The sequence below is a fragment of the Ruditapes philippinarum genome, unplaced genomic scaffold (assembly GCF_026571515.1).
Source record: "Ruditapes philippinarum isolate M1 unplaced genomic scaffold, ASM2657151v2 ctg400_1_1_1_1, whole genome shotgun sequence".
Taxonomy (NCBI): Eukaryota; Metazoa; Mollusca; class Bivalvia; order Venerida; family Veneridae; genus Ruditapes; species Ruditapes philippinarum.
In genome coordinates this window covers 47,456-65,731 of record NW_026857630.1, presented here as the reverse complement: position 1 = coordinate 65,731, position 18,276 = coordinate 47,456, and the positions used below count along the sequence as shown (strand labels likewise).

Genomic DNA, 18,276 nt, shown 5'->3' with positions numbered 1-18,276 from the left:
CAGGGCTCATTGCAAGGGAATCGGCACAAATTTTTTGCAGTGTATCCCAATTTTGCTCTTGCATGATTACAGGCAATGAATAAGATATTTTGTAAGACCATATGGTCATTTCATTAACGGTGAAAATATTATGAACATTTACGAATGAAAATCGAAACGAATACGTTAAACTTGTAAATGTGGGAGCCCCAACACGGTGAAATTTTTAGCTCTTCTGGTGGAGGAAGACCTTGGGGAGTCACTCTGTGCCTCACCCTAGTAGAACCACTGATGTAATCTAGCTGAATAGCTACCTCACATGAAGGAATCCAAAGTCCCTGAAGGGATTCAAACCCATTACAGTGAGGGGCAAGTTGTTTGAAGTCACGAAACTTAAACCCTGCCACACATGCTCCAGACAATCTTATAGTAATCGGAACAACTCAACAATTACTAATCTAATCATCTAAGACTTGATCTAAGATATAAGCAAAACGAAAGGACAAGGGTTACATGTATTTTATAATGAATAAAATTTGTATATTTATATGACATCCAAAGGAAAATATCGAAATATATACCGTGACAAAATGTTTGATATGTATTACTAGTTGATGTATAACGAGATACATGTAAATGTACAAGTTAAATAAAATTTTCTTCTACAAAAAGTCTATTCCAGTACAGTCGGGACACAATACATTGGAATCCATTATACTGACAAATTCAAATAACGACAGTGAATTGGTGGGAACCAAATTTTTTCAACGTTATTCTTTATAACAGAAAATTCGTATTCCGACTCCGACACAATAAAATTGGAAACCAAATGTGTTATTTTCTATACAATCAGTACCCGTTAAACTGACACTTGGTCAGTCATACGTGGGTATAATTGAGCCGAGAACAAAAGCCGCAAGGTGTTAAAACAGGTATTGTAGCTTTGTCAGTTGATTGTTACACCTTATTACGATACCAACGTGTTGTTGTCAGCTAAATTTTGCTACTTTTGCCAACTTATAACAACAAACAGTGTTCAATCAATTTTTAAAGGTTTAACTTTTAAAGTTCTATCATTGTATTTGCTTTTTATAATTTTCATATCAATTTTTAACTATTTTAGCTGTTATTACTTTAATAAAGTTGTTGAATTATGTGTTTAATATGTAATGTGTATAATAAAGTGAACATATAAACACAAACATCTTTTTCATTATAGATGTTTATTATAGATCTAAATACATAATGTTCAGATACCAGTGAATAAGCATCTCATTACATGATGAATGATGAAATTCAATATACCGTACTGACAAATTCGATATACTGACATATCCTTTGGGTACCAACAGTGTCGTTGTAATGAGCCCTGACTGTATAATTATCATTGTAAAATATGTCTGACAATCACAATCAATTTTAAAGCATCCAAAAATGTTCAACTATAAACAAATCTGAATTCAAGGCAATAGGTATTCATTTTGTACTTTTGGTTACTACAAACTTGATACAATAAGCATGGATATAAATAATATATACAGCGTTTCCTTTTATACTTCTAAATTTACATAATTAGGCAAACTTTTACACAATATAATGGAATAAACAATGCCAACAACTCCCATATTTACTCGTTATTTTTTTTACATGTTAATTTTCTTAGCATAGCTTACATCAAAATACTGCATATAATCTGTGTATTCTTACTATTGTCTTCGAGGTCCTTAACTGCAGATTGAAAGGGCTGAGAAAATGCAATTGATCTTGTATTAAAAACAAGACTACTGATGATCATGTTACAAGTTCAGGGCAAGTTTGTTCTTTATGTATGCATGTTACATGCTTTTTGACACATTATCAAGATTTCATTATGGCAATTTTCAAGTCAAACTAACAAATTTTCCAGCAAAAAAAAATACCCATTTTTCTTCCTCAAAATGAATCACTAAGATTAAGGAGTGAAAATTTGTTGCTAACATCGCAATTCAATGTCACAGTTTCATCTTCCATTTTCTCTGAATTTATCAAGGTCTCTTTCCTCTCCTCCCTGTCAACTTTTGCTGTCTTCTTTCCTTTGGATTTATTCTTCTTCTTAACACCTAACCCTGTTGCTTCAAAACAGTTATCATTGCACAATTCAATCACTTTCTGCTTCCAAGATAAGAATAGGGTATGTAGCGAGGATCCCCTACCAAGTATATCTGCACAAAAAAGTTCTGAGTGAAGACGACCTTCTAGATCTCTGCAAAGATTGTATACAAATGTACAATTGAGAATCATGCTTGGACTTGGCATGCAAACTGGTTTTAATAACACTTCATTCAGGTACATTGTGTACAGAAAACATGTCTGAAACTGTGCAAATCCATGTACCACCTTATTATCTCGAGGTATCTTTGCCGAGTGTTCCGGTCGACTGAAATGCTTCTCTATGTGTTTCTTGAAGAATTCTGCCTTTTTACTGGGTAATGTTGAACAAGCATTTACAATGTCTATATATAGATCTGGTTCATATGGTTTATATCCTAATGATTTTTTCATATTTAACCACTCTAATTCTTTCATATGAAGAGCAATGACACTAATAATCAGTGCACTCAAATGACTTTCTGTGACCTTGGGTTGAGCAAACTTTACCCACATGCTTAATACAAGCAACAGCAACTGCGTGGATTCTTGAAATGTTTCATCAAAACAACTTTCATCGACATCAAATGCAGCATATAACATGTTTCTTCTCTCTATTCTTGACAGATCAGGTATTTCTTCTAAGAGTGGAATTTCTGGTACAAGGGCTAGCAAACTGTCAACAGGTTTGACAAGAAACTTTTTAGTTTCTTTACCCTGTCTGTCATATTCTACAACACATATATCTTGATACGTCTTACCAGGTACATCATTTGTCTGTGAACTTAAAATTATTTTGTATATAAAACTACGTAGTTTTCTCGAGACAGCATAGGAAGATGTTTCTCTCAGTATTTCCACTTGGCAGTTTAGTATGACTCTATGATTTACAATCGCATTCTGCAAGAATGATCCGTTCATTTCACAGTTTCTTAGTCTCTTAATGAACCAACCTGGAAGTTGTTTACCATTATGATCAGTCACTTGTGAAGTCTCATCACCTTCTACTGCAATGTCACTGTCAATGTTCTCATCAAACATAGTTTTGTCACTCTGGAAAGCGTTCAAAGTATTTTCTATATCAAATGAAGAAAAACTGTCTATTTGTTTATATTCATTGATAGAAGTTTTCAGAATTTCTCCAACTCTGTCCCTCTTCTCTAGAGTTATACTTGCTAAAATTTGCTCCAGAGCTTCTGTTTCATTTTCAGTTGTATCTATCCAATACATTACAGCCTCCATTCTACCGCTTGCCTTAACATTCAATGACCTCTTACTTGGGTTCTTTGGAGCACGAAGTGCATAGTTAAAACTGCTTAAAACCGAGTTGTCAACATAATCATTGCCAACAACTGTTGCTAGCAATGGAAGAACGTAATTATCATCAACTTTCTTAAAAAATTTCAACAAACGCTCACAATTATAGTATTTAACAGGTATGTATGCAAACTGCTTTTCCCCTACAGACATTTTATGTTCCAAAACTGAAGCAACTTCTGTTTCTGTATTATACACACATAATGTCATATTGATATAGTCTAAGGGTATGAATCCACCTTCAAGTCTGTATACAAAGAAATCACTGTCATTACTTAACACCGGACAGTTCCATCGCTTGGCAAGAACTGCAACTTCTTTATCAGCTTCGTACACACACGACACATGTGCTATATCTAACTCTAAAAGCACCTGTTGAAATGTTTCGCAAGTCAGAATTGGTAAAACACATCCTCGTCCTCGAGCAACTATCAAACCAACTCTCTTCCTTCTATCATTCATACGATCTAAAACCTCTGGTAATTTTCTATCATCTGGATTATATCCGCCATCAAAAACTACAAATGGTATAATTTTACACTCTTTCAAAGTATTGAAGTAACGTTTGCATTTTCTTGCAAAGTGATCATAATCTCCACCGAATTGGTGAGAAACTTTGTAATGGTAGTATAAAAAGTGAAAAAGATTTGTTCCATCTATAATAACTCTTGTGTCATGCAGTTTATAATCATTAAGTAGAACATTCTTATTATCATCTATAAATGTTGACAGTCCTCGAACACCCATCTTCTTAACTGTATCTGTTTGATCTATAAATGTATATTCATTTTCCACTGTTTCTGTACATTGGACATCCACTTCAATTTAATTGTATGTCTTGGAATATTAAACAAATCTTTCTTTCCTCATTTCTATGACCAGAAGATGTTAAGCTCTCCAGCGGACTGTATATTATTTTGGATAAAAAAATGTGCTGACACTCCATATAACAATTCTCAACACTACCATCCTGAAACAAATAATAAACAAACATAAATATTTTCTTCTTATTTTACACATACACATGTACTCTATTATTGTGATACATGTGACTTGGTGATATACTTTATATTAATTTTCATACTGTAAAATATCAGAAAATAAACAGCAGAAATGACACATCAACATCAGATGGACTAGATCAGTAGATGTTTTATTTTACCAGTTCGTATCTTATATATAAATCTCCATCAATCATGCTAAAACAATGTTTAACATTACTGGTTGGAGAGGTAACTCTGACACTAAATCACATATTTTTTGCAATATCTTAATTATCTTCCGGTATATTTTAAATATTGAACCACCTTAACAATGTTCAGTTCAAAGACTTTACATTACACTACAAAAATTATGTATGAAAATGGAAACTGGTACTTCTTTAAGGTCCTGAATGAGGTAAACAAAATATAGTCTTTTTATCCTACAACAGTAGATAAAGTTGACACTTAAATTTTTAAGTAAAAATTGATAGGAAAATAAGCATCAATAATTTATTTTTACATCTGTTTTATTGATTTTTGTTGATATTTTTTAGTTGATTTTAGTAAAAACAAAGTTCTGAAGGAAAAGTTACGGTTATTTGAAAAACATTAAAAAGTTCACCAATTTACAAAAAACATCACATTCTGTCCTGCACCTACTTATACTAGGTGACCATGACTGCTTGTTTGATGAAAAACAAAGTTATAACAATTATATTTATCAAGTGTCAGGGTTATCTCTGTGTTATGAGTTATCTCTCCGACCAGTATTCTAAACAATGAAGACTGAATATTTATGTTAAGGTGACTAAAATTAGTATTTTTCCCAGGATCCTGTTAATGTTGGACCCTGATATATAATCACAATGGGTTATATTTTATGTATGAAAACTACTTCTAAGTTCTTTTCATAACAAATAATGGGTAATTTTGTACCCCATATCAGACCTCATAATTTATGCTTATTCTATGTTTTGAAAAATAAAAGGGATCCTTACAACCAAAATTACCCCTTTATCATATAGTTCCTTTTTAATTTTGTCATAAAACCGAACATCTAATCTTTTAAAGTGGTTTAAATATAAAACTGATTCAAATAAAAATTTAAACCCAAATTTTTAAAAAAGGGAAACCGGGGTTTAAACCAGGTGAAAGCTCCCCAAAAAGGGAAACAACCCCTTGTAGTTTTCACAATTTTCAAAAGAAAAAAGTTTAAAAATGAAAAAGAATTTAAAACAATTTAAAAGGGAAAATAAATTTTTCCCTTCCAAAAAATTGTTGGCTGTTTACTAATAATAAATATTACTATATCAATGGTCAAGTGTAGGTTTTGGGGCCATGGTATGCCTTAAATAGCAGACCTAAGAAGTAAGTTGTGTAAGCAAATTTATGTGAAAACTGCTTGTCAGTATAACTCTTATGAGAATTGTTGAATATCCATTAAAACCTTTATATTTTTATTAAAAGTGAAAAGGCCATCATTTTTATCTCTATTTTAGTTGATTTTACATAAAAGTTCAGATTGTTACTTGATTGGGTTTTACGTCACAATGACACAGTGTAGGTCAATTATCGACCTTAACCACAGATGCCCCAGTTTGTTACATTTAAAAAGTATGTGCACTCACTGCAAAATTTCTGTGTTTTACAAATTTATTTATGGCAGTCAAATATGTGTAGAAGTCTGAATTACTTTAGTCCCATAAATTGTGTAACGAGCCAAATATTTATCAGTTTATGCCTAACAATCATATTTTTGTGGAGTTTGCATGTAAGAAATAGTTTTAAAGCAACTAGGATTTTAGTATGGAAACTACTTGCATGCCACACTGGCACCAAAGCTTCAATGTCTTTTCCCTACAATCATTTAAACCATAAAATTCATTTTATATTGTTCAACAGTTGTCTTTTCATCCAAACCATAAAATTAACGTTCTATGTACAGAAAGGAACTAAGAGCGAAAACGTAGTTGTTTTGGTGCTTATTTTATTATGTATCAACAAATTGAAGCATGTGTTTATCTATCTATATCACCAAAATTAATAACTGCCAGCAACTTGAACACTGTTGCAGCTCTAATGCCAGTGGTATGCCAATATCGCAAACAGGACGTTTCGGCCCCAAATCAAATCGGCCCCAGTGGGACAAAATCGGCCTCTTGACGTTTCGGCCCTTTTCTGTAAAACGTTTCGGCCCTACTATAGTATATTGCTTGATTGATTAGTTTACAACAATTAATTTAATTACAATTAAACAGTTATGACACTTTAATTCTTTAGATAACAAGAGCACCGCTAGGCGGAGCATTATATGCCCGAAAGTGTTTGTTTTTTATCAGTAAGGATGAAACATTTGTAAGACATGGTAATTTAATACAGTATTACCTCCTTCAAAAAGCAATCCTCCTTTATAGCTGAAGAGCCTTCATATATATACAGTTGCTGTTTTCAAAGCACCAGCATGAAATTGTAATTATGCTCCAGAAACCACAATTTTCAGAGTAAAGATCAATGTGACCCTGACCTGTAGGTTGATTAATACTTAAGTTATTGAGCAGAAACTGTTTTCAGTTTTAAGGTAATAGTAACCTTGACCTTTGACCTAGTGACCCCAAAAATAATAGGGGTCTTCTACTCCCCTATATGGACAATAATCCTATTAAGTTTGAATATTGTGGGCCAAATGGAACTTAAGTTATGCTCCGGAAACCATTTTCAGTTTTAAGGTAAAAGTGACCTTTGACCTTGTGACCCCAAAATCAATAGGGGTCTTCTACCCAATATGGACAATCATCCTATTAAGTTTGAATATTGTGGGCCAAATGGAACTTAAGTTATGCTCCGGAAACCATTTTCAGTTTTAAGGTAAAAGTGACCTTAGACCTTGTGACCCCAAAATCAATAGGGGTCTTCTACCCAATATGGACAATCATCCTATGAAGTTTCAACTGTTTGAATACTGTGGACCAAATAGAACTTAAGTTATGCTCCGGAAACCATTTTCAGAGTTAGGGCAATAGTGACCTTGACCTTGTGACCCCAAAATCAATAGGGGTCTTCTACCCAATATGGACAATCATCCTATGAAGTTTGAAGACTGTGGGCCAAATGGAACTTAAGTTATGCTCCAGAAACCATTTTCAGTATTAAGCTAATAGTGACCTTGACCTTGTGAGCCCAAAATCAATAGGGGTCTTCTACCCAATATGGGCAATCATCCTATGAAGTTTGAATACTGTGGGCCAAATGGAACTTAAGGTATTCTCTGGAAACCAAATTGCTAACGGACGAACGGACTAGCTAGCTAGGGCTGGGGAGAGTATCCAAGTACTAGGATAATCACGAATCAAAGTGAACTAGAAATGTGTCCATAGGACACGGGTGCCCCCACCGCGCCACTGTTCTGTCAATCTTTTTACTAAGTCAAGGGAAATAACTCTACAAATACTGGATAAATTGACAAACGAAACCCCAGGTGCAAATCTAAATATGCCGAGCAACCTGCCCATAAGGTTTAATGACTATGTCAAATCCTTTTTGAGTAACTTGCGACACAAGTTGAAAATTGCAAAAAAATTCTAAGTGAAGGGCAATAACTCTAAAAATACTAAATAAATCCAGACAAAAATACCTGGTGCACAACTGCAAATGCTGATCAATATTCCTGTAAAGTTACATGACCCTAGGTCAAATACTTTTTGAGTTACGTGCGACACATGTTGAAAATTGCAAAATTTTACTAAGTCAAGGGCAATAACTCTGAAAATACTAAAAATATCCAGACGAAAATACCCAGGTGCACAACTACACATGCTGATCAACATTCCTGTAAAGTTTCATGACTCTAGGTCAAATACTTTTTGAGTTACGTGCGACACAAGTTGAAAATTGCAAAATTTTACTAAGTCAAGGGCAATAACTCCAAAAATACTAAAAATATCCAGACGAAAATACCCAGGTGCACAACTACACATGCTGATCAACATTCCTGTAAAGTTTCATGACTCTAGGTCATATACTTTTTGAGTTACGTGCGACACAAAAGTGAACGGACGGACAGAAGGATGGACGGACAAGGGTAAATCTAAATACCTGCCACAAACGTGGGGGCACAAAAATCGAGTTTGAATATTCGTAAGCCCAGAGATGGTGGATAGCGATCTTATTTGTTTATATATAATACATTTACGGTTTCTCACACACTAAAAGTCGAGAAAAATACAATTTGAGTATAAATTATGGGAAGTTTACCTAAACAGGTCTAGGATTTCATGATATTTATGGACTGTCCGTAAATTTATGGACAGTCTAGAAATTTAAAGATTTTTCAATCCATAAATTTACAGATATTCAATGTGAAATTTGCTGTTTTTAGTTTTACAATAAAATCCGCAGCTTAAGACAAGTTGTTTTATTGATTGTTTATATTTACAAAGGTAATGGGGTGGGTTTCATCTTTGTATGATGATTTTGAAATTTTTGTTAAAAGTGAAAATTGAAAGTCATCAAACTGTTCTGAATCTTAGCATACTGTTACATTTAATCATATAATACCTAACCTTATTCATTTTAACCTGCGGTTTTAAATTTTAATGCCACTTCTACTAACTTAAGGTCTGTAAATTTACAGACAAAAAAATCTATAAAATTATGGATCGTCCAAAAATTTACAGACTGTCCGTAAATATCATGAAATCTTAGACCTGCTAAATACAATTTGCAGGTTAAAGACCATGTACCATGATGCCGAGCTAGGAAGTAATTGGTTTCAAAAAACAAAACAATAATACTCATCCAAAGAATAAAACCATAACCTGGTTGCATATATGTTTAATGTTAAATATTATTTTTTAAATGAACATGTTTTTAGAACTAATGTACATGTTTTTATGGGTGTCTTGATAACAAAAGATTTGTGGTTCGATTTGTGAATCATAAGTGCTGAATCGTGGATCGGATCGTCACTATCCGAAGATCCACACCCCTAGAACGGACAGACGGACGGACGCCAGGGGGTATAACATAATATGCCTGAAATGCTAGATGTTATGAAAGTGAATGAAAAAACTAAAACCAAGTTATATATGCTATGTTCTTGCTATAGAAAAGTGATAAGATTTGAAAATAAAGTGGGGCCGAAACGTCTTGCCGATACGTCCACAGTATTATAGTATGGGGATATAATTCTGACACGTTTCGACGATTTTCATTATATCCCCATACAGTGAGAATATTGTTTTTTATTTATGAATTTTTATTGTGCAAATCAACTTCCATTGATATTTTTTATGGGTTGTAGTAGGGCCTTCGGGGGGGCCGGGCTAATGTCAGATTCCTGTGGATACGTCTTTGGGCCGAAATGGCTCGAAATCCCAGACTGTATCAGTATGGAAATTGGCCGATATCTGAGACCACCGAATTGTCTCCAAATAGTAACCCACTATGAAGGACTGGAGAGAAACTGTAAACGAATTAAAAACTCTATCTGTTGTATTCACTACAACGTTAAATCATGCTTACTTTCAGTTGTCTGTATCATACAGACGTTTACATGTCACATGTGTTTAGGTCTGACAGTTCTATTGATATTCAAGATATGTAACGGGATTCGTCCTACAACATCTCGACCACTATGTACGTACGTCCCAAATGTGTCATTTGAAGTCCGATTTTACAACAACATGTATTTCACATAAATGATCACCATATTGAGACGAAATGTCACAGCATGACCTTGAAGCAAAATCGTGTCTGGCCCATAACTTTTTTATTTGAAGTCAGATTTTACAACTATTTCACAGAAATGTTCACCATATTGAGACGACGTGTATTACGCGCAACATTAAAGGTCGCAACCTAACGGTCACGGTCACAGCATGACCTAGCAGCAAAATCGTGTCCAGCCCATAACTTCGTCATTTGAAGACGGATTTTACAACTATTTCACAGAAATGATCACCATATTGAGACGACGAGTCGGGCGCAACACTTGGGTCATTATTTGAGGTCAAAGTCACAGCTTGACCTTGAAATAGTGTCCAGCCCATAACTTCGTTATTTTAAGTCGGATTTTACAACAGTTTCACAGAAATGATAACCATATGAAGACGACGTGTCGCGCGCAACATTTGAGTCGCTACATTGAAGGTCAAGGTCACAGCATGACCTTGAAGCAAGGTCACAGCATGACCTTGAAGCAAAATTGTGTCCGGCCCATAACTTCGTTATTTGAAGTCGGATTTTACAATTATTTCACAGAAATGATCACCATATTGAGACGACGTGTCGCGCGCAAGTCGGTAAATAGATCTACTTGAGTAGAAGTGCAGTGCAAAGAACAGTAACTCTGCATTGTCTAAGTTTGGAATTATCACACTTTGAACTTTGTCTGGGACATAAACTCTGAAACTACAAAGATATACTTTTCTGTGTACAAAACCTAGTCGGGGAGCATCACCCGGTTCAACCGGCTCTTAAATTGTTTGTTTATTTGTTATTATCATTTTGTTGGTGGGGGTTGTCTTGGGAGTGATTGGATGTTGTACATGTACGTCGCACCAACATAGTAGAGGTCATATGGCGACTGTTCAGCTTTACTGGTGGAGTAACACCACAGGGTAGCGCATAAACATGGCACAGAAACACACTTCTTTATCACCCCCTCATGACAAGGGTAACACAAGGTTACAGCGGGGTTCAGTTAATTTCCACACTTAATTTCCCTAAAGTTAAAAATATCTGATGAATTATTTTCCGTTCCTTATTTTCAGAAAAATATTGGTTAATATATTATCAGAATGATAAAGAGTGCATTTTTTTCTAAAATAATTAACATATATCTGTAGTTAAAACACTAGTACATCACCACATCAAAGGGACTTATTAACTTGAGAAATGATCTTGTTTATTGAGGAAAAAATTATCAGTACATTACCTTCAAAGGAATTTGTTAACTATAGAATAAAAATAAAATAGTTGATAAAGCGTCATCATTGTAATTAAACATAATGACAAGTTTCAATTAATTCACACATCATAAGCAATAACAACATGTTTCTGAAATTTTAATATAAGGGTTTAATAAATCTCTTAAGAAGAGATTTGATATTCTTTGCTTGAGGAGAAGTTTTTTTCATTATATATTTATGTGTGTGTGTGTGTGTGTGTGTGTGCGTGCGTGCGTGCGTGTGAACAGACATTTGTGTAAAAGGTTCTGATAACTCTCTATATATCTGTTTTTTTTAAAATAAAGCTTTCTACACATTTTTTGTTTATACAGAGAATTTTAATATGTTCGTAATTGACCTTCAAACAATACTTTGCTTTCATAAAAAGAAGCTGACAATAACCAGCTTACTTTCCCACTGACACGTATCAATCAGTTAAATAAATTAACAGATGTTTAATAAGAACAGATGTTTAAGGGAAAAGAAAGCTGCAAAAACAAAATCGTAGGCATAATAATTGTAGCTGATATCGACATAACCTATCATCAATAAACGTACAATTTGTAAGATAAATCTGCTTTCGTCCCACAAAGTTTTTATTAAGTTATTTGATAGAATTATATTTCGACTGCTATATAAAATTTTCGTCTGTAATGCAAATTTTTCGTCTGGTACTCACGAGACTTAACAAGAGATGTCACAGGAGACAGCTAAGCTCGACTAAATAAATATTGGACGCAGTAAGGAAGACAAAACTATGAAACAAAATCAATTATGATATAAATATATTTCTTCTTATGGTTGTTAACATAAATTCCAAGTTCAAAGGGAAATAATTCTGGAAATAGTCACACTAGAGTTATGGACCTTGTAATGATAAGAAATATAGATATATTTGAACTTTGAAGATAATACCTTAAAAATTAAAGAAGTTTTCTTAAAGAAAATTATAAGTTCAATGGGAGATAAATATGAATTGCTTCAAGAGTTATGAACCTTGTCACATAAGATGTGGTTGATTATAAGGGACATAATTATATTTGAAGTAAGAAGTTGATCGCTTAAGAAATAAAGAAGTTACAGTAAAAATAGTTTTAAGGGTCGTTCAAGGGGAGATAAATCTGGAAAAAATATTGGTGCTAGAGTTATGAACCTTGTCGCATAAGATGTGGTTGATGATAAGGAACATATACTTGAAATTTGAAGTTGATACCTTAAGAAATGAAAAAAGTTATACAAATGTAGTAAAAAATAATATTTTTTAAGGAAAATTCTAGTTCAAGGGGTGATAAATCTGAAAATATTGATGCTAGAGTTATGAACCTTATCACATAAGATGTGGTTGATGATAAGGAACATATATTTGAAGTTTGAAGTTGATACCTTAAGAAATGAAAAAGTTATAGTGAAAAATATTTTACTGCACCAAAGCTTTAATCTGAAATCTGGACGCGGACGCCGGGGCGAGTAGGACAGCTCTCCATATACTTCGAATAGTCGAGCTAAAAACGTGCTTCAATAAATGCCTATATCCTGCCAACAGTTTATGTTACTTCAAATCTCCCAACAATTTTTAAATAAAATGACTCGTTTGAAATTATAGTTACCTCACTTGAAATACGTTATCTAAAACGAACCGCACTGGCTGAGCACGTGGACGCAGTCCAAAGGCTTCGGCAGATGTTAATGTACGTAAAAAAGCGCATTGCAATAAAGTATACGTATGGTTCGGTAATCTTTTTTTTTTCGTATGCAGATGTAATGCTTTTCACGTCGTGCTAGTGAAATGTGTGATGTCATTGATAATTAACGAAACTACCTTGGTCGTCTTTGCAGTCAGCAATTTTAACAAGGGTTCTTGCGTCGTACATCAAATAAAAAACGCACAACGACGGCGCCTTCTTGCGTGATTTTATCTGTTAATGCACGTTTTTTCCCTGCGTGCAAGATATATTATCATTTAAAATGTGTGTCATCGTTTTACAAGTAAAAATGGTAAAATCAAACAGAGCAAATAATTTTAAATTTTAATACATATTTTAATACATTGTTATACATATGTGTGTTTTATTCCTTCAATTTAGATCAGTTCTGGTGCTGTCCACTTTGTGAGCAACATAATTTAATTTGTTCTGTCAATCACTGCCCGTGTTAATATTTACTGATAACGCTGATCCTGGAATAGAATATTCGCTTAGTCATGGAACTAAACGACCGAACATTCTGATAAAATCTGGTTCTTGTTAGGATGGAAATTGAACTGTAAAAAGGCAAATTATCATTATAGAAAATAAACATTGTTAAATGGCTGAAGTTTGGTTCTAAGAAGGAAGTAAAAACGAACAAATTCAAAGTAAACAAAAACGAATTAATGTTGAGTGTTATTCTATGTATAGCATATAACAATCGCATTCAGCGTGTACGAAATGTTCATAAGATTCCTAGAACATTAAAAAAAAACAATTATACATTATAAATTTAAAGATGCACGCCTCCAGATGAGCCAAAATATTTCAAGAAAATCAATATAGAGAAAAAATGTACTAAAATTTAAAGAAAGGTAAAAATATTCAAGATCCAAGTTATATTTAACATGAAATGTGCGGTTTGAAACTGGTTTTGCAGTATTTTATTATTTATTTTCATATCGATTTCTACTGCGTTACTAACGCAGATGGGTTTTTTTGCATATGTGACGACTTTTTTGGTAACTTTCTTGGATTGTAAGTGCGATTACAATATGTTAATATGTTAATAACTTGATTTGTCACAATATTTAACCATTAAATACATTTCTAAAATGTTCATGAAAATTAACATGGATATGGGGGCGTGCTGCTATAAAGTAATTTCAAATGAGTGTCAAACGTCAATCTTTCACTGGCATGGTGCACGTCTGTGACGTACACATGGTAATTTCATTTCCTGTTTCCGCTTATATGTTTTCCTTTGTAACTTGAATTGTTGCAAAGGAAATCTTCAAAATAATTCATGTTGCTTTTTGTTCCTTAACTTTATTTTCAGATAACACTAAATTTTACTTATTCAACAATTCTCAGCAATATATTGGTATGTAACAATAAATGTTTGACTGTGATTATCGTGATTAAAAGAAAACACATTGATTCAAATTAATTGTACATGTATATTGTAAAATGAAGCTTTCTAGCTAGTTCACGGAGTGTCGGTGGTTCTACTCGTGTCTCAAATAACAATCGCAGTAGTTTTCGTTTTAAAGTCGTCAAGTGTCTCGTCAATATATAAATAACTTATAACGTTACCAGCTGTTATATCAAATTTCCATTTGTTAGAACCGGATGCCATGTTATGTCAATCAACAAGTTTATCTAGCTTAGAAATCATGAAAAAGGTTACTATGAATTTCTTACACATTTAAAATATAAGTGCATAGTAATATTGTTAGCGCCAATTAAGGTTTGGAAACAAAAACTGTACATGCAATGAACAACTTATCTAAACTGATGCAGGGAATGATTTGTCATGAAGATAACCGTTTATAAGTTTCAAAACCTTAAATTAGAATATGCATTGTATCTTGATGTCTTGTTGTATCCAATGTATTACACTAGTTTTTATTTCTGGATATTTTTTAGTCTAGAAGAAAGTATTTGCAGCTACGTGTTTTAAACGAATTAATAAATAAAATCTTTATTTAAGATTATTTATTTATTCTTTTCTTTCTTTCTTTCTTTCTTTCTTTCTTTCTTTCTTTCTTTCTTTCTTTCTTTCTTTCTTTCTTTCTTTCTTTCAGCTCGTGATTAAAAGACATCGTATAAATAATAACGCTTGATTATTGAGCTTAAATATGCGCATGCGCTTTTTCTATTGATGGCATTGATTTTGATAAAATATTTTTGAATGTCAAAAAGGAAAATATGTCGACACTTGAAAAAATATGTATGAACAGATATTTTAAAGCAAATGACCAGCTACGTATTTAACAAAAGAAATCGTTGTTTTGCACGTTACTTACGTTTATTAATCGTGCTCTGGTCAGAATTGTTGGTAATAGGACATTTCGGACCATGGACATTTCGGATTCAGCCACGTGTTGTCATTTTTTTTGTTGTATATTCAGCCATGTGTTATCACTTTCTGTTCTACATTTAGACACATGTTATCACTTTTTGTTCTTCATTCAGCCACGTGAAATCACTTTTTGTTCTATATTTATTTACGTTTTATCACTTTTTGTTCTACATGCAGCCACGTGTAATCACTTTTTGTTCTGCATTCAGCCACGTGTTGTCTTTTTTTTTTGTTCTATATTCAACCACGTGTTATCACTTTTTGTTCTACATTCAGCTACCTGTTATCACTTTTTGTTCTATATTCAGCCACGTGTTATATTCAGCCACATGTTATTCCTTTCTGTTCTACATTCAGCCACATGTTATCACTTTTTGTTCGTCATTCAGCCACGTGTTTTCACTTTTTGTTCTATATTCATATACATGTTATCACTTTTTTGTTCTTCATTCAGCCACGTGTAATCACTATTTGTTCTACATTCAGCCACATGTTATCACTTTTTTGTTCTTCATTCAGCCACGTGTAATCACTATTTGTTCTACATTCAGCCACATGTTATCACGTTTTGTTCTACATTCAGCCACGTATTTTCACTTTTTGTTCTATATTCATTTACGTGTTATCACTTTTTGTTCTACATTCAGCCACGTGTTTTCACTTTTTGTTCTTTATTCATTTACATGTTATAACTTTTTGTTTTACATTCAGCCACGTGTTATCACTTTCTGTTCTATATTAAACCACGTGTTATCACTTTTTGTTCTATATTCAGCCATGTGTTATCACTTTTTGTTCTGTATTCAGCCACGTGTTATCATTTTTTGTTGTATATTCAGCCATGTGTTATCACTTTTTGTTCTACATTCAGACACATGTTATCACTTTTTGTTCTTTATTAAGCAACGTGTTATCTCTTTCTGTTCTATATTCAGCCACGTGTTTTCTCTTTTTTGTTCTATATTCAACCACGTGTTATCACTTTTTGTTCTTCATTCAGCCACGTGTTATCCCATTTGTTGTATATTCAGCCATGTGTTATCACTTTTTGTTCTGTATTCAGCCACGTGTTTTCACTTTTTGTTCTATATTCAGCCACGTGTTATCCCATTTGTTGTATATTCAGCCATGTGTTATCACTTTTTGTTCTGTATTAAGCCACGTGTTATCACTTTTTTGTTGTATATTCAGCCATGTGTTATCACTTTCTGTTCTACATTCAGACACATGTTATCACTTTTTGTTCTTCATTCAGCCACTTGTAATCACTTTTTGTTCTATATTCATTTACGTCTTATCATTTTTTGTTCTACATTCAGCCACGTGTTATCTCTTTCTGTTCTGTATTCAGCCACGTGTTATCACTTTTTTGTTCTATATTCAACCACGTGTTATCACTTTTTGTTCTTCATTCAGTTACGTGTTATCACTTTTTGTTCTATATTCAGCTACGTGTTATATTCAGCCACATGTTATTACTTTCTGTTCTACATTCAGCCACATGTTATCACTTTTTGTTCTTCATTCAAATACGTGTTATCACTTTTTTGTTCTTCATTCAGCCACGTGTAATCACTTTTTGTTCTACATTCAGCCACATGTTATCACGTTTTGTTCTACATTCAACCACGTGTTTTCACTTTTTGTTCTATATTCATTTACGTGTTATCACTTTTTGTTGTACATTCAGCCACGTGTATTCACTTTTTGTTCTTTATTCATTTACATGTTATCACTTTTTGTTTTACATTCAGCCACGTGTTATCACTTTCTGTTCTATATTAAACCATGTGTCATCACTTTTTTGTTCTATATTCAGCCACTTGTTATCATTTTTTTGTTCTATATTCAGTCACGTGTTATCACTTTTTGTTCTATATTCAGCCAAGTGTAATCACTTTCTGTTTTATATTCAGCCACGTGTTATAAAATGATTGCAAATTTGTTTGTTCACTAAATTAATGAATGTGATATTTAAAATATCGTCAGAATATGAACTATATATTGTTTATATGTTTCCAGTAACTAGAATCTCAATACAGTCAAATCTTGTTAACAACGGCCACTCAAAGGAAAGACCAAACATGACCTTCATAGACAAGTGGTCTTTATTTTGGAGGTTGCTATGTTCTATTTAATCAATGCAGAATAACTGGAAACTGTAACAAGTAACCAAAAATAAAACGTTTATGAGAAATAAAAATGCTGGCATATATGCTGATGCATATATGATGGGCCTTTTAGCCTATTTTTATGTACTTTATCATATTATCTTGTAATATTGAATTAAGAACATGTGCGATGCTTGTCACATGAAAAAACTGAATGTGACACATTTTGTGATAAAAGTAGCAAAATACAAACAAAGATATAATATTTTAACTTCAATACAAAATACTAAATCATTATTACTGCACTGATTACTAGTACACAAAGCAAGCGAAAGATGGCACAGCTTTATGGTCAATAAGTTATGTGCAGGAAACTGTCACACACAAAAATATTTTTGAAAAATAAATATATCAACTTTTCCAGGCTTAATGGGCCATTAAATTCTTCTTGTTCTTTTAATGTATTTTCGTCCATTCTATCCTTTTTAGAAAAATCAATCGTCAGAAAATGTATTATTTACAGTAAAACTTAATGACAATTTCATTTAGAAGGTTTCTTGAATAATTTCAATATTTTAATATCTCACTAATTACTTAATTTGTATATTTTTTCATTTTCTAAATGATTTGTTGCAACTCAATTATAACCGTGCCCTGCCGTTATACTACTTTGTAAGTTTTTTATGCTTTCATGCTTATTGGACTATTGTGATCCGCTCTGCCCGACATTTGACGGCGTGCGTCGTCAGCAATAACTTTATA

General features: G+C 33.0%; 1 protein-coding gene across 1 annotated transcript; it reads right to left on the bottom strand.

The window, feature by feature from the left end:
• Positions 1–1,185: 1,185 nt before the first annotated feature.
• LOC132750395 (protein asteroid homolog 1-like) lies at positions 1,186–9,932 on the bottom strand. The gene is made up of 2 exons (XM_060740361.1): positions 9,844–9,932; positions 1,186–4,393 (listed from the first exon to the last, which is right to left on the bottom strand). Exon 2 carries the CDS (start codon positions 4,168–4,170, stop codon positions 1,912–1,914), a length of 2,259 nt encoding a protein of 752 aa, XP_060596344.1. The 5' UTR covers positions 4,171–4,393; positions 9,844–9,932; the 3' UTR covers positions 1,186–1,911.
• Positions 9,933–18,276: the final 8,344 nt, after the last annotated feature.